We start from the raw sequence: 20,528 nt of genomic DNA, 5'->3' as shown, positions 1-20,528 counted from the left end.
TCCAAGCACACATTTTGCTCTCTGAAACAGAAAAATCCCGTGCCACAAAAACAGGAGCTGCTCTTTGATTGCGCCTTGTCGCGTTTTTCCACATGTGAGACACGACATGCTCTGTCAGGCCACCGTATTCAAACTTCCCCGAATATATTTCATTTTTATTAGCAGCAGAGGACAGGTGAGTGGAATCCTAATCCTGGGGGTGATATGTGTGTGAGGTGTAGCACACCTGGGCGTGTGCTGTGGTGCAGCTATTGCAGCCAGCTCACATGCTTTGCATTTCAATCTCGAGGCTTTTGCTGTGCCCAGCTCTTCTTGGGGCATTTGGTGGAAATTAAACTGTGAGGGCTGCAGGCCACTTTACACCATTACATTTCCCTTCCCTGTTGTTAAGTTTTGGATTCCTCTTCTCCCTTACTGCGTATTTCTGCTCCTGCCAAGTTCCAAGGGAGCAGAAAAGCTGCTCCTTGTATTATTATTATTAAGTGATGCTTTCGACAAGTCAGGCTTTCAGAGAGGAGAAAGCATCAGGCAGGCAGGTGAAGACAATTTCTGCATTGCCGAGTTACTGTCTTACATGTGCTCCTCCTTTGGGACGGAACTTAACAATTCGCAGCTCTCTTGTCCTCATGCTCCTTGGGAAACTCACTCCAAGGCAAGATCTTCCAGCCTGCCTCCCTTGGGTTGGAGTGGCTCAGACCTCAGGCTGGCCCTGTATCAGGGCAGAGGCATCAAACTTTTAATCCCTACATTTAAAAATGCCTTCTTAACTAACAGGGGGAAAAAAATACCTTGGGACATGTTGCAGGGAGTGAAAAGAAACAGCGTGTAACAGTGTGGACAAAGTCCTGACCTGAAGCACAATGAACTGCACCAACGCCTTCGGTGCAGCTACAAGTTTATAGTGTTCTGGAGTGTTGTTTATGTTACTATAAAAAAAGGTGAGAAAATATATTCAGTTACTTTCTGTTTCTCCCCATTGAGCAGATGGCAATTCATAGCTCAAACTGTTTTTTAAGCCATTTCACATTTTACTAATAAGTACAATATGCTTTTCAACAACAAGCCGTGCTCAGGCGCTTCTGCAGAGGTTATGTGGGTGCTCAGGTAGCTCAGAAATCAGAGACTTTAGGAATCCTGTTGCATTGTAGGGGCAAAAATTTTCCAGTCACGTCTCACGTGGTGGAAAACACAAACTGAAACCTCTCCTACTTCTTGTTTTAAATTATTTCTAATTTTGCAGGCCACAAATAATAAAAATAGCCTGCTCAACTGAACCGCCTCGGTCTGAGATTGTTTGTACCAACTATGTTCTTGGTGGAACAAACCAGACTTTTTAAGGAGCTGAATAGTCTTTGCATTTTAGGTGTATAATAATAGGTGGAGATGGCCATTGGGAAAGGTGAGAAAACACTGAGCAGTTCTGTTCCAGGAAGTTTTGGTGCTTTAGAATGAAAGCTGTTAATATTGCACACGCTGGAAAATTCTCACCATTATATCCGTGGTTTTCTCAAAGCCTGTTAAATTATATGCGTGCAGGAATAAGGAAGAGTGGGTTTTATTATTAATTGACACTCATTTTTAGCTGGCATGTGGCGGCAGGTCCTCCAAAGAAACCCGAGGCACAGATTAGAGCTGAAAGTTTTGGAAATGTTCTAAATCTTTGTAGTATTGCAGAGAGGAAGTGTAATATTAAACTGACAAATTGAATATATCTATTTTTTTTCAATGTAATTCACAGTTTCTTCCTATTATTTTTTACTACCCGTGGAGATAAAGCAAAACAAATTCCTCAAAACAGAGAGGAATACATTTCCAGATACCTTTTCCTATTAAGTAATGTATCTCCCTCATACATATGTACTGTCAAATATCCATCCATTCCTTTTCCACACCGCGTCTCCAGCCAGAAGTGTTGGCTATGCAAATATTGCAGAACCGACTCTTAACATATGTGCTGTGCGCCTGGCTACAGCTACACGGGAAACTCTAGGTAATAATTAGAGTCTGCATACATTATCCCGCAATTATAATTTTACATAATCGGTTATGTAATCTCGGGGCTGGTATGCGGTGAGAAACTGGGGTTACGTCAGAATTCTTGGGAAGAAAAATAAAATTATTGATCGTAAGTGCGGGGAAGAGGAGCAGGGGGAGGAGGGATGGAGCAGCTCGGAGCATCCCGGCGGTGTGAGAGCCTCGCTGGCTCTGCTGGGAGGGACTCGGGAGCGAGCAGGGCACCCCGGCGGCTCCGGGGGCACCGGGAAAGCGGCGAGAGAACGGAGCAGGAGTGGGAAGGTGACAAAGTGGCGGGCGCTGGTTTATCGCGGGAGCCCGTGCTCGTTCCCGGCTCCTGAGGCGCTCCCGGAGAGCAGCGGGATGCGGGGCTGGAGCCGAGCCCGTCCGCCCCTTCCTTCCCATCCGCCAGCCCGGTCCGACCCGCTGCCGCCGCCCGAAGGGGCCGGGGGAGAGCGGGCAAAGCCCCCGGAAAGAAATAAAATACCCCGGGCACGCAGGGAAAACAACGGAGTGATAATAAATAAACCACCGAGTGAATCGGATGAAATTGCCAGGCGTTCGCTCCCGATAAACAGCAAGCTTTGTAATATCCAGGTGTTGGGGAAAGCTGTTGTCTTATAGTTTATAAATCCCTGCTGGTGGGAGGGAGGGTGAGAATCTTTGGAGGTGAATGAAATATCAAATCACGAGGCTGTATGTAGATTTATGATTGCATAAGAGGCTCGATCATTTCCATATATTGAAATGTGCTGTCCTTTCCACGACTGCCCAGCCCTTGGAGGGAGAGAGAGACGCTCGATTCCGCCTTGATCAATGCTGACTGTGAAGCAAGGAGGAGGAGAAGGGGGGGACCAGGCTGGCACCAGATGGAGCAGGGTCTAGGGAAAGGTCAAGGTTAGCTCAGGCTGCTATTGAATCGGTTGCAGCCTCACAGATAGATCTCTGCCTCCGAGGCACCCACTGGGGCTTCTCAGAATCAAATCTAATAGAAAAGGCAGTCACAGAATGAAATCGCTTCATCTGAATGCTAAAATTGTTATTAGGCTACATTAGAGAGATACCGGGCACATGATTACCAAAAAAGGAAGCATGCCTAGCAGTTTGCGACTGAAATAAAAGCTGTGAATATGTTGATACCATCGTGGATGTGCAAAGATAATAGATAACAGGAGAGCAGGGCAGGGAGAGACGCGTGTGTGTAACGAACAGATTAACATATTGATGCGGATGGATGTGTCCCTATGAAATTGCCGTGCGCGCTGCCGGGCTGGGTCTGTCCATGCGCGGGCAGGAACGCGCGCATTCCCGCCTGTCCTGCCCTGGCCGTGCTCCTCACACTCCCGGGACATTTGTTCATTGCTTGGGACAGCAGCTACGAGAAGTGGGAGAGCTTTGGTGGCAGCTCCTCACAGGACCCACCCTCAGCTGGTGCTGCGGTGTTGCCGTCACTCTGATTTTTGATTTTAAGTTCTCCTGCAGGCACAGGCCTCAAACATTGTTTGAGGCCGCTCATTTTGTGGCTCATCTCAGGCAAAACTCCCAGGTAATGCCAATAGGTCCACACACATGTGCAGCTCCCCCATGCCGGACACGGGAGCACGACATGAGCACACACATTCGTGTTTGGAGCAGCAGTGCTGGCAGCTGGCTTCCAGAGATCAAAGTGGGGCTGTTCCCACTTACCAGCTCCGCCACGTTACCAATTCCTTAACCTACAGCACAGCCATGTCCTAAAGAAGGATTTGGTCTTGTAAAATAAATGCTGGCTACACTAGATTAAATATGATAGCTGCACTCTAAGGGTTAATAAATTTAGAATTAACAGATCATCCCAGCTTGATACAGCTACTATAGATGATTTAATATGCAGCCTAAGCAGGTTGACAGTCAGCTCACAGATGCAGATAAGATCAAACAGTCTCTTGATTCAATAGATTGAATGGTTGTACTGAGTGTCTGGAAGGTGAGTGACAGTACGTATATGGCAGGGGTTCTGGTAAAGAAGGGCTTCGATTCCCCACTGCTGTGCACTGCACTGGTTTTCCTTTTCTAGCAGTCAACCTTTTTCAGCAATCAAACCCGGAGTTAACATGAAAAAAAAATGTCTCAAATATAGTTCAGGAGAGTTATTTGAAGTTTTCAGTAATGAAAAGCTCCACGCTTTCATGGTAATCACCATTACTATCGCCAGTCTGCACTTCAGATTCCTTTTTCACGGACAAGGCCATTGCCACCCACTCCATCCCACGGGGAGTCTCGGCTGTCCACAGGCTCTGTCTGTCTGTCCACATCAGTCCCCTTCCCTGGCAGACCTGAATCCACAGGAAGGAGCTATTTTGGAGGCCAAACAAGGACACCTTGCCCCAGACAGCCGCTGGGACTTAGTGAGTGCAGCCTTATCCTCATTCGCCGACCAGAGGCTTTGGCTGCAGGAAACCTCGGTGGATGCAGAGTGACAAAGACAATTCCCCCGGAATGGAGCTTCTTTCTCAGCTCTTTTGCTTTTCTGGCTTAAAAGTTAATGTCTGTAGTAACTCTTCTGTGGTTTATGTTTTCCTTTTTTGCTCTCCTGTCCTATTTAAACGGGAATGTAAAACAGTCCTCACGGAGGCTGGTGAGCAATGGGATGACAGAGTGGTCTCTAACAATTTTATTATTTGATCAAGAGTAAAAGCTCCACCTGAACCATTAGATTTTACAATATGAATATGTTTCCAGGCAATTTTAAAAACGCATATTATGCATTCAATAGACAGTCACAGGTCTGAATTGTGTCTTATTGTATTATATGGGGCCACCACCATACTGATAGGGATATTTGTGCTAGAGTTACTGCACATCTGAATGCTTATAAATTAGCTGTATGGTTTACTTTGGTGGGGTTTTAAAAATACTCCCATGGTTTTGATGAATGCCCTGCAGAAGGCTGGTGTGGTGAGCAGTGCTGCTTTGAATCTGCCAGCAGAGCAAACCCAGAACCCACCTGAGATCTGTTTCTTTGTGATTTTTAAAAACGGGCTCATGTACTTTTGCAAAGTGAATTATAGTTTCATTTTAGTTTAGAAACCAGTGGCTCCCTTCCCATCCCTGAGTTGGAAAAGAGAGGGCCTGGACGTGTGCTTTGGATGCAGACCCACATGGGAGCATCCACAGATCTTCCTGAGCAGGTCTGCCATGCCACTCAGGGCCGTGGGGCTGGGGATGCCGTGGGGCTGGGGATGCCGTGGGGTTTGGGATGCCGTGGTGTTTGGGATGCTGTGGGATTTAGGATGCCGTGGGGTTTGGGATGCCGTGGGGTTTGGGATGCCGTGGGATTTAGGATGCCGTGGGGTTTGGGATGCCGTGGGGTTTGGGATGCCATGGGGTTGGGGATGCCATGGGGTTGGGGATGCCGTGGGGTTTAGGATGCCGTGGGGCTGGGGATGCCGTGGGGTTTGGGATGCCGTGGGGTTTGGGATGCCATGGGGTTGGGGATGCCGTGGGGTTTAGGATGCCGTGGGGCTGGGGATGCCATGGGGTTTGGGATGCCGTGGGGTTTGGGATGCCGTGGGGTTGGGGATGCCATGGGGTTGGGGATGCCATGGGGTTTGGGATGCCGTGGGGCCGGGGATGCCGTGGGGTTTGGGATGCCGTGGGGTTTGGGATGCCGTGGGGTTGGGGATGCCGTGGGGTTTGGGATGCCGTGGGGCTGGGGATGCCGGTGCTGCCCCCGGTGCCCCCGCGGCGGCGGCGGAGCCGCTTCCCGAGGCGGAACCAGCGGATCCCGGGATCTGGCAGCAATCTGCATATTGATGGAGCCTCCTGCCGCTCTCCCTGATTGCTTCGCAGGAAGGAAAGGTAACAGGAAAATACCGAGCCCCCTCTCCAAAGTGGCAAAGAGGCTTCTACGTGCACGGGGGCTTTGATGGAAGAGTAAAGCCTGGTAAAGCCCGTGGCGGGGAATTTGTTTGCCAAACTGATTTTTGTGTTAGGATTTGAAAGCAGTTGTGTGTTTCTTTTCTGTTATTTTAAGTTCTGAGGCTGAAAATGTGAAGTCCGTGCTAGAGAAGAGCAGTGATCACTTCAGGGAAAAGTAATTAGCCTCGTCATATTCGCTGAATGCATGAGTCTAAGGAGGAGGCAATCCTTGGAGATTGGGAAAGGCATTGAACAGACACTTTAAAAGTACAGTGCCGTGGTACAGGTATTTCTTAGTCCCTCTCATAAGCAATGTACAGTATGGCATTGAATGTAAGAGCTAATAGAGAACAGTTTCACTTTTATTGGCTGAGTGCAGTGGCTGCCTAGGACACACCTATTGTGAGGCGCTTTCTGGGGACACACACGTATGGTGAGGCATTTTTGGCCTTCCCCTTGGGAATGACCATGGCTGTGTTCTTGTATGTCCCTAAGTGTTCAGATTATTTCATTTGTGGGCAGCACCAAGCAGGGTGCCAGGAGCCCCCAGCCCATCTCAGCCCCGTGCTGAGGGGATGCTCGGCACCGTTCAGCAGGAGATGGCCGTGGCTCCCCTCTGCTCTGTGCCAATGCTCCAGCCACACCTGGACCAAGCTTCTCCCCACAGCCTGGTGCTCTGTATGGCCTGGGTTTACCCCGTGGATATCCATAGCACCCACAGGTCTGAGGGAGGTGTGTGTGTCAGCACAGACAGTGCATGCAGCTCTCCCTCCTTGTGTTTACATCTGCTTGTCTCTCTCTCTCTGCAGGCTCTCAGATGCTGTGAAACTAAATAGGATAGGGCAAATTACAGTCTAAATTGTGAATACACTAATTTCAGTATGGTAATATCAAACATTGTACTTATTTCTGATTTCTGTATTTAATTTCCCCCGCTTTTTTAAATGCTGGGGAATAGTTGCTCAGTGAACAATAGCATTAGTACAATAACTCCCCCAACCCCAGCATTCATACTTAATGCACATCAGCTTTCTATGTAATGCCATACAATATACTTGCACGTTATTTTAATTGAGTGAAATCTTATTCACACTGGTGGGAGAAGGCATTCTTTTCACTGCAGCCAGGATTCACACTGCACTGACAGAATTATGTGTACTGACAATAACAAATGGTGGCAAAACTATCCAAACTGCTCAAAGAAGTGGGCTCTTATCACAGGTTATTCACCACCACTCCTGCTCCCCCTCGGTGCTGTGTCTTTGCAGCTTTGGGCTGTATAATAATTTATTCTTCTGACTACAGAGAGTTGCATTAAAATATTATTGTAAGCATTTTAACAATTAGGCTGAAATTTTGCGTAGAATAAATATGGCAAAGGAGAAAACCCACAGCAAAATTGTCCTTATTTTTAAGCACAGAGAAAGGACTCTGCTCTCTCAACTATTAATTATTTTTCATCTAGAAAAGATCCTCACACAAACTATGTCATGTTCTCCAAAGCAGGCACATTTCTTCTTGGCTGGAGCTAAAAGCTAAACCTAAATGTCACCTGAAATAGTCATATAAAATGAATATAGAGAATGATGATTGTGTATGTTAAATTTCAGTCCAATGCATTCTATGTGACTAAAAGTTGAAGCTCTAAAAAGCAATGTGAGTTATTTACAGAAGATGTTAAGGCACCAATCTAACAGCATGCTTGAGTACATGCTTACTTTGAGCATGTAAGTGCAGCTGATGTGCCCAAAGATAAATATGTGCTTAAGAATTTTGCAGTACCCAAGGCCAAGCAGGTTCCTCTGGCAGGGGCTACATCAAGAAGAGTTAGGGGAGGAAAATCCTTTTTTATTGCACTGTCCTTTCTACTGTCCCTCACACCAAGTGTGCTTAGGAAGGAGGGACTGTGTTCAGCAGCAGGTAAGTAAACAACTAAATCTTTCTTCATCTTGTGTAGCAAAATTAATTTCTCAATAGAAATAATTTCTTTTTGATTGCTGATGTCGGGTTTCTCAGATTAGTGAATTATTTTTGTTATTCTACTTTTGAAAACTGGTTTGAGGTATAGCTGGATTTATTTTTGAAGACAAAATGTTTGCCTTTCCCTGCTGCCACATGCAGAGTAGGGCTTTCCAGATTTCCTCATCGGGAGAGTTTGATCCCCTTGGATCTAAGCTTGCACAGAAGTGCACTTGGCAGCTCAAGTCAGAACAGGAATTTAAGAAGCTGTTTGTGTCAATGACCTGCCTTCCTACTGCTCACAGGCTTGGACACAGTGACCTGGCTTGGGATCTAAAAAGGACCAAGCTGTGCCATCATGGGGTCCTGAGAGGAACACAAGTGGGAGGATTTGGATGTGTGGGACATCTACCCCAGGAGCAGCTGGCTTCTCACTGAGCTCTGACACAGCCCTGCAGTGTGAGAGCCCCAGGCTGCAGCCAGGCTTGGTCAAAACTCTTCCTGAAACAGATGGAGTTGAACATTTGAGGAGTTCAGGTGTCCCTGCTCCTTAACTCTGTGGGGAAGGGGCATGGAAACTCTGGGACCCAGCTCTGGGAGAGCAATCCACCCACAGCTCCTGGCTCTTCTTTCTGGCCCTGGGCTGGGCTTTGTTTGCCGTAGGGTCAAGGCAGATCTCGAGTCTGCATCTAAACTAAACATGCACTCTTAGTGTGATTTGAGGTGATAAAAACTGACTTTTGCAAGTTTAAAGCTAGGGAAAAGTAGGGGGCATTTATCAGCAAAATCCTTTGTAACACAAACCAATATTTAAACTCGGACACAATATTCAAAGGTTGAGTGGTTCATCCCTTTGTAAGTGATGCCAGCACACAGGCAGGACTCATTTCCACACATTTCCGGATGAAAGATAAAGCCCAGGAAGATTAAAAGATTCCAAGAAACTGTTAGCAAAGATATTTATTTATGTTCTCTTTATCTTACACATTTAGGACCCTCTTTGGAGATAACTAAGGTGTCATTTCTTGTTCCTGGCCTCTTCCCAGTGTGTAGGAACAGGGAGGTGGGTCAGGGTGGCAGGTGTGCCCTGTGAAATCCTCAGGGTAGCTGTAGATTTACCTGGGGTATCCATACATATTCCATTGAGTAGGGAGCTTCACAAGAGCTAGAAGTACCAAATTCATACCCTAGATGTCAGTAAAAGAAAAAAACATTAAAACCCATTAAAAAATCCTTTTATGAAAGTCTGTGAATCAAGCGATGGGTTAGCCAATTATTCATAAGATAATTCCCTATATGGACTGACAGTTGGAGTCCCAAGTTTCAGCTCAATCAAATTTACACAGCCCAAGCTATAACCTCTTCGAGATGGGGATTGTAGCAGGAGCACTGACAGACCAGAACTCCTGTGCCTCTCCAGTAACAAAAGCTCAGCCACCTCACCCGTGCTGCAGCTGCTGGGGCTGCAATAATTAAGACTGTATGGATTTGCATTATAGGTCAGGTTCTGGGAGGTTTTAAATGCACATAGTTTAATCACGTTGGCCTGAAATGTAGCATAGAAACGCTCAGGGCAGGTCACGTGTTTACTTATAAAAAGACATAAATATTAAACCTACAATATGACAACTAAGTAAGTAGTGCAAACTAAACCCAGTTAGGCTGAAATCAAACATTTGATTAAAAATGAGATTTTTAGTAATGCCTTCCTCTGCCTGCCCACACATGAGCAAAACTCTTTGTGTGCTTCAAGGGAGGGTTTTTGCCACTTCAAAGTCTGTTCCCGGAGCAGTTGGTGCCATTTATTTCACAGTGATCCCCAGAAAGCGCAGTCAAGGTTCAGGGCTCCATCGTGCTAGGTGCAGTGCAAGCAGAGGCAGGATGAAATCCCAGGCCTCGCTGAACAACCCATGGAAAAAAAGTCTCCCCAAGTTGAGGGTTTTATTCCAGGTCCTGCCTAGGGCGAGCCGATAACGAAATCTTTCTGTCACCTGGCGCTCAGATGTCTGTGATCCTGCACGGACTCGCTGCTCTGCGTGCTGTGCCTGCTAGTAAGAGCTTGCAAAATCAGAGTTTATTTTGAGCCTTTATTAAAAAGGGGAAAGAGAAAAAAAAAAAAAAAAGAAAAAGGAGAGGAGAAAAGGAGGCAAAGCAGCGCGCCCAAGTTTCTCCTGCGGGAACACCAATGCACGCACTATTTCTAGAACGTGCTCTGCTCATTCAGGGGAGTCGGGCTGGTGTGATAAGAGTTCCACCCACGGTGCCTCCGCCCGGTGGAGGCTATCGAGGCGGTGTGGGAAAGCGCCCGTGCGATCTGCCGCCCTTACATAACGCAGCCCCGCGCCGGGAGCTGCCACAGCTCTGCAACCGCGCTTGGTCCTAATGTTCTGTGGCGTTTGCAAGTGAGATTCCTGCTCCGAGCGAGTGAGTGACAGCTGGAGCTTCGAAGCAGGAACATTTGCCCACCAAAGTTGCTGAACTCAGGCACTGCCAAGTCTGTCACTGAGGCAGCAGACAGGCAGGGACAGCAGAACGTGGTATGAGCTGTGCCACGCTCTTTGCACCTTCAGCTCCCAGCCCTGGGAGCCTGCCGGTGACATGGAGGAAGTCCACACTTCTCAGTGTTGGTTCTATGTCCCTTCCTACAGAATTGTCCCTCCCAACCTCTAAGAATCTCAGGTGCGTGGATGTAGGGAGCATCACGCTGTTTCTCAGGCAGAGAGCTGAGGTATGAGGAAAGGGACGGATACATTTTGTCAGATTTAAATCTTAGACTGATTCTTACAGCGTGAATGTTCTCACCTGGGCACTGTCCTGCTGCTGCAGGTTCCTGCCATTGCTGTGGGACAGGGTTGGGTGCCCAGCCCTGCTCTCAGCTGCTCCAGGACATGAGCTGGTGTCTCAGGGCTCTGGTTCATGTGGGACAGCCTGGGATGGGATGGGCACTCAGCAAGTGAGACAGACCCTTCTCTAAGGATAGCTTCCCCTTGGAGGCAGCCTGAGACCCACTGTGGCTCTGATTTCAGCGTGTACCTCAGAACTTGCTGAGGTGTAAGGGCCACATTTCCCCCAGCTGACTTTGCTCTGGGGCTGGGAGCCCATAGCAAGGAGCAGCGGGTAGCATGGCCAGGGTGGCAGCAGCTCCCCACGCTGCAGCACCTGCATGGACAAAGGGTGTGCAGGGCAGGAGGTGACACAGGTTTGTGTCAGTGCACAGAACATGATCACTGGGTCATCTCCTGTGCTGGCCTGGGTTTGTTTCACCTGCCCTTCCAATCTGCCAGGTGTTAGCAGCCAGCACTTGGGCATCTCTCTCTGTGTTCACCAGCCGCTTGCAGTGGGTTTGTTAGCACAGCCCAGCCAGGGGAGAGCGAGCAGGGGGTGCAGACAGGGCTGGAGATGCTCAGCGTGTCAGGGAGGTGCTGGGGGTGGAAGCAACGATGCAGGAGGTGCAGACAGGGCTGGAGATGCTTGGCATGTCAGGGGGGTACTGGGGGTGCAAGCAGCGATGCAGGAGGCGCAGACCGTGGGATGCAGCGATGGGATGCAGCGCCCTTGCTCCACAGCTCTCCAGCCCCGTCTATGCCCCCGGGGCTGGCCCTGCTGCCATCCCAGCCCCTCCGGAGCATCCCAGCCCCCTTCCCGCGGTGTCCCAGCCCAGGGCACCGGCGGGGTGCCGTGTCCTGGGGGATGCTCAGCCCGCATCCCTCCCCGCAGCGCCCGGCGCAGGCTGTAGCAAACTCCCTGGCTAGAGCTGTTTGTTGACCACATTCACGTTCAGAGCCCTGAAGCTAAAAGCACTTTACACCATAAAATAAAAGCACTGTCTTTTTTTCTAAAAGGTTACGTCTGGAGGCCACGCTGCTCATACTTCATACAGAAAACTACTGAAAGGGCTATGAAATCCTCTATGATTTACACTCCCTCTCAGTGCATTAGGATATAGATCTACTCGACTCTAAAAATACTGTGGAGTTTCTAACCGACGTGAATATATGTGCATTATTTCAGAAAGTCTGTTAGAAAACTTGTCAACACATTATAAAGCATAAACCAGGACTTGGCCATTAAATACAGAGATCAGAGACAAAATGTATATGGCAGGAAGTACCGGGAAAAGTCCCTCCATTCAAAAAAAAGTCTATTAGCTAAAAGTTTACACACAATATACACCAAAAGGTTTAGAGCGAGACCGTGGACCGCAATTACAAGGCATAAATGGAATCAGTAGGGGCTTTACGGTCCCCAGCGCAGTTAACTGGGCTGCCAGAAAATAATTTTAATATTGTCATAATTTATTACCCACCGAAAGCCACATCAAGGATTGTAAATACAGTCACTCTGTGTCCACGGCTGCTCGTTAAACAGCCTCGTTCCCTTCCCCTAAAAATACAATGAAATAAAAACCCACCTGCATTATTAATCTGCGGTCATGCCGTGTTAAAAATGTCTTCTCACTCCTTTTCTTTCTTGAGATTTGTTATCTCCCTCCAATCACATGACAATGCGAAGCGCTGTGGGGTGGGGTGGGGGGGTACAGGAACGAGGGGGAGCCAGCACTTTTGCGATCAAATGCTAATATTAATAATTATCCAGCCAGGATGAAATATTATTTTTAAGGCAGCGAGTTTCCATTTAAATCGAGGCATTTTTACGGTGCTGGAATTAAGGGCATGCTGATGGTAAGAACATCCTCGCTGCCATTCATGAAAGCATCTGTAAAATTAGCTCCTGACTGTAGGTTTTGAGATGCGATCTGGGAAGTCACCTCTGGAATCTCAAACACGGCACGATAATGAAACAGATTTAGTTGTCACCAAGTGCTTAATTTGCTATGATTTTTAGAAAAGAAAATCAATGAACGATGCCTGTGATTGGGAATAAGCACAGGTAGGTGTTCTGATGCAGGTTGGCTTTGGAGAGCGTAATGAATTGTAATTCAGAGGAGTGTTAACTGCGAACCGCAGAACCTTTCAGGGGTAATAAAGTCATTACTTTTTACATTGCAGCCACCTTCAAAAGCTTTATACGTGCCATTAGATATAAATCAAGCCCCATATATACATCTACATCTCCGGTTCAGGCACACACGCCCGTGTGCACGCCTGGCAGGGACATGTGCACGCCTGGCACGGCCAGCCCTGCCTGCGAGCGGCGTGAGCGCGGAGCGGCCGCTGGTGCCACCTGCGCCGGGTCCCGCAGCGCTCCCGCAGCCTCCCCGGGGCGCATCCCCGCGCGGGCGGACACCGGAGGGGAGCGGGGGCCGAGCGGCGGCGGGCGGGGCCGGGGGCGGCTGGCGGGAAGCTGAAACCATCGCACGGCGGAGCGGCTCGGCCCCGGCAGCTCCGCCAACAGGTCCCGCCGAGCCCCGGCCCCGCTGCCCCAAGGCCGAGTGTCCCTAAGGGCGGCGGGCAGCTCCTAGTCCCCCCGGGCTCCGCTCGGGCCGTCCGCCGCCGTGCCGGGCACGCTGCGCCCCTCGCACTCCCTTGGCAGCCGCACTTTGCTCCGCACACCCGCTCGCCTCCAGAGCTTATTTCTACCGCAACCTGATCCCTCCCGGCGCCGGCAGCGTCCGCCCCGCTCCGGGTCCTTTCGGCGAAGTTGCAGCCGCTGTCGCCGCCGCATCCTCCCAACTCCAGCCACTTCTCGGTGCCTGCCGCCGCCTCGCCTCCCCCCTCTCCCGCCCTCCCCCGTTGCCAGCCCGCTGCCCGCGCCGCCCCGCCGCCGGCAGCCCCGCGTTTCGCTTTCGTTCGGAGCCCGCGGCTGCGGGCAGGGCTCGGAGGGGGGCTCCGGGGCTGGCAGCCCGCGGGAAAGCCGCGAGGTCCCGCCGCCCTCCGCTCCCCCCGCACCCGGCTCCTGCGGCTTCTCCTCCCCTGCCCGCCAAACTCCGCTCGCCGCTCCCCGCCCGCCCCGGGGCAAGGGCCGCCGCTCGCCGCCGAAGTTTCCCGCGGCCCGGCCCGAGCCCCCGCCGCCCCCCGGCTCCCCGCGGGGCCGCCGCCGCCGCCGTCCCCCGGGGCCGGGCCGCAGCTCCCGGGAGGAGGGGACTCGGCGGCTTCGAGGAGGATGGGGGGGGGGGCGAGCGGGGAAGCCGGGAGCCGGATGCCCCCCCCCGCTTGCTTTTTGGGTGGTCTCCGGTCCTACCTGGCTTCCCCCAGCTCCCCCACCTCCTCGGCACAGCCCGCGGCCAGCCTGCCCCGCAGCCCTCTCTGCCCGGCTCTGCCTTCATCGATGTGTTTGCTTTTCCAGCGGGGGTGTGCGTGCGAGAGCTGCCGCTGCCTGCCTGCCTGCTCGCTTTCTCCCGCTCCTTTTCCTCCCTTCCCTCTCCCCGTGTGCGTGTTCAATTTCCCCCCCTCGCCCCTCTCCGGGGTCCCCTCTCGCTCCCGCGGCTCGGCGGCCACTCGCGGCCGCGGCCGCCGCCCCCTCCGCCCCCGGCCCCCCGGCTCCATTGGGCAGCGTGCGCCGGGCGGCCGGTGCGCCCCCCCCGCCGCGCCCCCTCCCCTCTCCCCCCTGCGATCACTGTCCATTGGCTTGTCCTGCTCTCTTTTTCATGTCCAGCCCCTGATGAGTGTCCATTGGTGTTGCCTTCGCCTTCCCTCCTCCCCTCTCCCCGGCTTGCCCTGCCCATGTTTTGTATGTCTCTGTCCATCCAGGCTCCTGACGTTCAAGTTCGCAGGGACGTCACGTCCGCACTTGAACTTGCAGCTCAGGGGGGCTTTTGCCATTTTTTTCATCTCTCTCTCTCCTTCTCTCTCTCCCTCTCTCTCTCTCCCTCTCCCTCTCTCTCTTTTTTTTCCTTGCACAAAAAAAAAAAAAAAAAAAAAAAAAAAGCCATGACTGCTATCCCACAATTCATCTTCCCTGCGCCATCTTTGTATTATTTCTAATTTATTTTGGATGTCAAAAGACATTGATGAAGATATTTTCTCTGGAGTCTCCTTCCTCTCTAACCCGTCTCTCCCGATGTGAACCGAGCGACTCACAAGCCACCGAAGCCACCAACCCACCATGTCGCGCCGCAAGCAAGGCAAACCCCAGCACTTAAGCAAACGGGAATTTTCACGTAAGTAACCCGGAGAGCAATTTATTTAATTTCCTCTTCACGGATTTAATTTTTAATTCGAGCGAGAGCAGGGGAAAAAAAAAATTAAAAGTGAGAGGGAGTGAGCGAGTCGGGGAAAAAATGAACTCAGCGCCGGCTCGGGATTCTCGGCATTCCGGGTAATTTCTCCCTCTCTAATTTAATCACCTTGATGACTTTTCTTCTCTTTCTGCCCGTGCCCCTCGCCCTCCGGCGCGCACTCCGCTGCCCCGCTCCGCGCTCGCCTCTCGCCTCCCGCTCTCCGCGCTCTTTGGCGGCAAGAGCGGCAGCTCTCGCCCGGCACCGGGAGAGGCGCGGGCGAGGTGCAGGGCTGCCGGGGGCACAGCCGGCCGAAAGTGGGAAGAAATTCCTGCGGGAACGGCGGGCTGCACGCCGGACACGGCGGCGGCGGGGCGGGCGGGATGCGCGGGCGAGCGGAGCGCGGAGAAAGTCCGGCGGCCGGAGCCCCCCGCGCTGCCGGCGGGCTCGCCCCCTCGCCCCGCGGCGCCCTCCCGGGGGGGCCGCAGCCGAGCCCGGCCGGGCCGCCTCCCTTTTGTTTCCGCCGCGGGGCGCGGGGTGGCCGTCCCGCCGCTCCCCGCCGCCCCGGGCCGGCGCCGTGCGGGGCTCCGCCGCCCCGACCTCGCCCCGCGCCCGCCCCGCCGCCGCTCCGGCTGGGGCTGGGGCGGGGGACGGCACCGGGCGGCCAGGGAGCCGAGCTGAGCCGCGCCGCGCCGGCTGGGATTCCCTCCTCGCCCTCGCCTCGCGTTCTCCCGCTCGCTTACTATTTTTTGGAAGATTTTCAAAAAAAAAAAAAAAAGTGGAAGTGGATTTTGATTGGGAAAAATCTCGTGTCTGAATGTTTACAAGCACCGCGTGTGCGGGGAGCCTCCTGCCAACAAACACAGGCGAGAGCGAGCCCGGGCTGAGCACACACGCGCGCTCACACACACGCACACACACACACACAACACACACACAGACACACACACTCGCACCCTCACACCCGCGAACGGCCCTTCCTCGCCGCCGCATTTCAACCCCAAACCAAAGCCGCTCTCCCCGGGAGAGAAAAAACAAACCCCGAGCCCCACCACACCGTTCGCAACAAAAACTCTCCGGCTCCCTCCGTCCCTCCCTCCAGCCGCCACCACACACACCAGGGCTAGATGCAAGATAAGCGGGAGCGCTCTTTGCACAACAAAAGGCAACTCGAGCTGGAAAGGTTTGGGGCGAGGGGGGTGGGAAGGAAGGGAGGAAAAAAAAAATCCTCTTTTCCTCGGGGTGAGCCTGGGGGAAGGGGAAATGCTGCATGCTTTTCCTCACTCCTTTCCCCCCCTTTTCTTTATTTCTTCCTTTCTCTCTCTCCCATTACTCCCGGCGGGTTTTGTTCCCTCCCAGGGATGGCAGAAAACCCAGGGCCGTTTCTTCCTGCCAGCCATCCCCGGCTCCCTCGGCCCTTCGCAAAGCCCCCCAAACTTTGCGCTGCGATTTCTCTTCCCCCAGGGCCGCCCAGACACTGCGGTCAGGTTCGCACATGGAGCGAGGGAAGCGGCGCTGCCTCTTTGCAGGCGGCCGCGGGCAGGGCCGGCCGGGGGCTCTGCCTGCCCAAAGTTTGCCCTGAAACCCGGGCTGTGTCGGGGGCTCAGCCCCTCCCCCGCCGTCTCTTTCCCCTGATCCTTTTCGGGGAGCCTTTTATTTTTAAATTTTTTTTGTTTTTCATTTCCTGGCTAGGGATGGGGTGCAGCATCTCTGGCATATGGGGATGAACCCCCCCCGGAAATGGGGGGTGCACGGGGGTGCTATTCCCGGGCGGCCATGGAAGTGGGTGCAGGGAACGGGGATGGCGGCGGGAGCGGAGCAGGGCTGGGGGCTCCGGCCGGGCCCCGGGGCAGCGGCAGCGGGCGGGATCCCGCGGCGGCTCCCGGCCGAGCAGCGCGGAGCGCGCCCACGTGCGGGGCGGCAGCGGAGCCGGGCCGGGCCCGGGGTCCCCGCGGGCAGAGCCGGCCCGGCCATGGGGAGGGGGCGTGGGTGGGCAGGGGGCCGGCGGGGAAAGGGAGGCCGGGCCGGGGGAGCGGCGCGCCGGGGATGCGGCGGCGGGGCCGGGGCCGGGGCGGCGGAGGCGGCGGGCGGGATCCGTGCCCGCTTCGGTCGCTAGGAGGCACAGCGAGATCAAACAACCGGGCAGCCCCGCGAACTTGAACCTGGCCGGCTCCTCCGCTGCCGCCCGGCCGGCGGGAGGGGGAGGGCGCCCAGCTCCCTCCCCTCCACCCCCCCACGCCCCCCTCCCTCTTCTTCTTTGTTCTTAATTTTGCGCGGAGTTTGCTTGCTCCGGGAGGCGGCGGGGGATGCTCGCCTTCCCCCTGCCCGGGTTTCCCCTCCCTCCCCGTAACGTGTTGGCGGCTCCCATTGTACCCCCAAGTCCCCCTTTCCTCGCACCGCACGATCCGAGGACGCAAACTTGGGATTAAAGAACCCTTCTCCATCCTTCCCACGGTGCGGTGCGGGAAAATGCCCCGGCAGCGCATCCCGCATTGCCCCGCGGGCATTTCCCCTCACCGCACTGTGGCACCCCCCTGCCCGCCCCATCGCCCCCAGTACCTCCTTTCTCCCGGCACTCCAAAATCCATCCCTCCTTTGCCGGTGCGCTTGTTTTGGTGGCTGGGAACAGGGGGAAAAAGGGGGGAGTAGGAGGGCGAAGGGGGAAAGCTGAAAAGACATGTTGGTGGAAGGGCAATTTGCATGAAAAATAGAGACGGATGATTAGGGACCCAGGCAGGGAATTTTGATTGCCCCAGAATTAAAAGATGCATCCTGCAAATCGGAGGCAAGACCAGGTGAAATGTATTCTGGTGTTTTCTTTGTAATCCCGGTATTTTATATTATGTTCTAAAAGTAGCAGTAATAATAAAAAACATATTTTTTTTTGCTGGCTCTGCCTCCATCAGGAGCCAAATGTTTTGCAGCTAACACAGTGCCAGCCGTATTTCATACATTAGTATATAATTCTTGTTAATTAGCAATAATTTACGTTAAGAGCATAGAAAATGTTGAGGTTACAGGTTTTATATCTGTACATTTGATCATCTTGTTATTTTCAAGAACTTTGCCTCCTATAAAATTAATTAGGTGAAATGTGGAGGTGTAATCAGCAACCTCTGAATTACCACTTCATTTCCTGGTTTTGATTGTAAATCAGCCCAGTCCGTACAGACTTTTAGCAAAGTCTATTTTTGTTCCGTGCCACTTTTAACTGTCTGGTGTCGAAGCAGCGGGTTACCTTCCCCTGCTAAATAATAGTGACAGCGTCAGAAAGGAATCAGGCCGCGGGAAAACATTATAATTGAGTGATGATTATGCAGAGCTCCTCGCTCAGCCAGTTGCGAGGGGAGCACGGGTGGTTTTGTGTCTCTTTGCTGCGGAGGGTCGGTGAGCTCGAAGTTGGGTTCGCAAAAATACCTTTGTCTGCCGAGCTGCCGGCGGGATTAGTCTCCTGCAATAATTTACTCCCTGGGTCCGAACGCCGAGGAGCGGCTCGGGGAGGAAAAGCGCCGTGCCCGGCAATCCCGCAGAAACAGAGCCCGCTCCTCCTCACGGCTTCCCAAGAGGAGCAGCGTGAGGCGCACGCTGTGTGTGCCTCCTCTCCTGCCGCTCTGCAAGTTTAGCAGAAAGCCCCAGCGATTAAGACATTGTTTTTATTAATACGAATGTAACCTTCATATTCCTGTGGTTGACCTTACGTTAAATTAGAAGTAGTACTAGAGGCAAGAAATGATGGGCTGGATCCCCGTGTCCTAGTTGGAGCTGAGGTACGGCGAGGTAGTGTGCTCTTTCAATATTATTTTACGCAGCACAACTGGGAGCTACTCCAGATCTTCCTCCTCAATATTCAGCCTAGGTAGGGTTGAAATAAATTTAACCTGAGTTCACTGGATTTTTGCACTTTATCAAAATCAGTTCCAATATTGTGCAGTCAAATTAAAATCTATTTTTTGATTCTCTGTGGCTTTAAGTTCATTAAATGTGAAATTGGCAGCCAGCTAAAGAAGGTCAGGCTGATTAACTGTTTAGGAGTTGTATTCTGTGTCTCCTGCGTTACCTGGCAGTGTTTTGGGGTGGGCTGTGTTTGTAGTACCCTCTCCTCCTGCTCGCTGCTCTTAGCGTGTGTGTTGTGTTGCGCAGACAGACGAACACCAACACGCTGCTGCTCGTATTTATTTTTTTCCCCCCTCGTGAACGGCGATGGCGGTGGAGGCTGCACAGAGATTGCCAAGGTATTTTTCTGCAAATGTAACGTAAAAAAAAAAAAAAGCCAACAGAAAAGAGAGCCGAGTCTGCCTCGTTAAAGCATCCACTGACGATTCTGTGAGCAGAAATAGCCTCATAATGAAGCTTTTTGGAGCTCATTCAGAAAATTTGTCAACTTTGACAACATTAGGCAAGGTATTTTGAGTTTAAAGAAGGCGCTTCTCACTGTTGCGAGGAAATGTGGCAGTTGCTTGGCCAGGCTGATTTTTAGATGCTGAAGGCCATGGGTGCTAACATGTTTGAGATAATTTAGGTATTCCCTTATTTCAGGATTAAAAAACGCTAAATGACTGATCTCCTTATTTCCCTAAGTACTAAAAAATACCCCATCCAGCTAATATCTCTGAGTGGGCTGGGTGGTGAATTTGCTGTTTATTTGGATCCTGAGGAGTAGCTCAGAAGTGAGCGGTGCCTCCCCCCACCCCGCAGGCATTTCTGCTGCACTTGCTTTTTATCATTTAGGTTTTCTGCCACAGATACTTATTTATTTATTTGCCTCATACCCTCCCCCTTCCCCCATTGCCCCCCCACTTGGTGTATAACCACTGCCTGTAGGATTTTTTCAAACTGGAAGCCGCAGACGGGCCGACGGGGACAGTGACACAAATCCATGCGTTTACGTGTGCACGTGTATGTGCCCTGCGTGTCGGTGCCTGGCAGTGTGTGCCCGTGCAGGCTGGCTCTCCCCCTTCTCTTTCACACACATGCACACGTTACCTGCACGGCCTGTACAGGGAGTCTGCCGTGTCTGTGTGTGTGTTGAAACACCTTCTGTCTGCGCTGTATTTCTGAATTTTAGAAACTGGGTCTTGTCTGGCTGGTGGAAGATACACACCCATGTGTGTGAGAGTGTGTGCAGTGCTTTTAGCCTTGAATTCATGTACATAAATAATACATCCAGCAATAAAACACCACATTCCCTTCTTGTCGTAGTACCACAGGAGTTTCCCAGTGTGTTCTCTCAGCCTGTCCATTCAATTTTAGCACTGAATCGTTCAAGGAGTCAGAAATGTGCCCCCGTGTAGGAGCACGGAGACAGTTGCGGTGCTCTCCCTCTGAGTTGTGCGTGCTAGGGCTGCTCCTGCAGAATCTCTTCCCTGTAACTGTTGAATCCCTGTCCCCGGTGCCGTGCTGTGGTGCCTGGTTTGGCTGGGGGAGCGGGCGGGCTCCATCCAGAGCGGGGTGTAATATTCATGAAGAGGGGGCTCGGTGCGTTCCTCCCCCCGCGCCCGCTGCCTTTCCCGACAGCTCTAACCATTCTCCTTTTGTTTCT

General features: G+C 52.3%; 1 protein-coding gene and 1 long non-coding RNA gene across 5 annotated transcripts in view; one reads left to right on the top strand and one right to left on the bottom strand.

The window, feature by feature from the left end:
- Window positions 1–8,815: 8,815 nt before the first annotated feature.
- LOC135446164 (uncharacterized) lies at window positions 8,816–13,459 on the bottom strand. The gene is made up of 2 exons (XR_010439683.1): window positions 12,284–13,459; window positions 8,816–9,059 (listed from the first exon to the last, which is right to left on the bottom strand). It is a non-coding gene; the product is annotated as an uncharacterized LOC135446164 (long non-coding RNA).
- Window positions 13,460–13,961: 502 nt separating this feature from the next.
- BCL11A (BCL11 transcription factor A) overlaps window positions 13,962–20,528 on the top strand; it is a 74,253-nt gene continuing 67,686 nt past the window's right edge. For 2 of the 4 annotated variants that reach the window (XM_064709754.1, XM_064709753.1), the window contains exon 1: window positions 13,962–14,932. In XM_064709754.1, the coding sequence (XP_064565824.1) occupies window positions 14,878–14,932 (55 nt within the window). In that variant the 5' untranslated portion in view covers window positions 13,962–14,877. The remainder of the gene's footprint in view (window positions 14,933–20,528) is intronic. The other 2 variants (XM_064709755.1, XM_064709758.1) reach the window with 2 other exon arrangements.

This window comes from Zonotrichia leucophrys, chromosome 3, assembly GCF_028769735.1.
Source record: "Zonotrichia leucophrys gambelii isolate GWCS_2022_RI chromosome 3, RI_Zleu_2.0, whole genome shotgun sequence".
Lineage (NCBI taxonomy): Eukaryota > Metazoa > Chordata > Aves > Passeriformes > Passerellidae > Zonotrichia > Zonotrichia leucophrys.
This window is presented reverse-complemented; position numbering and strand designations above follow the sequence as displayed.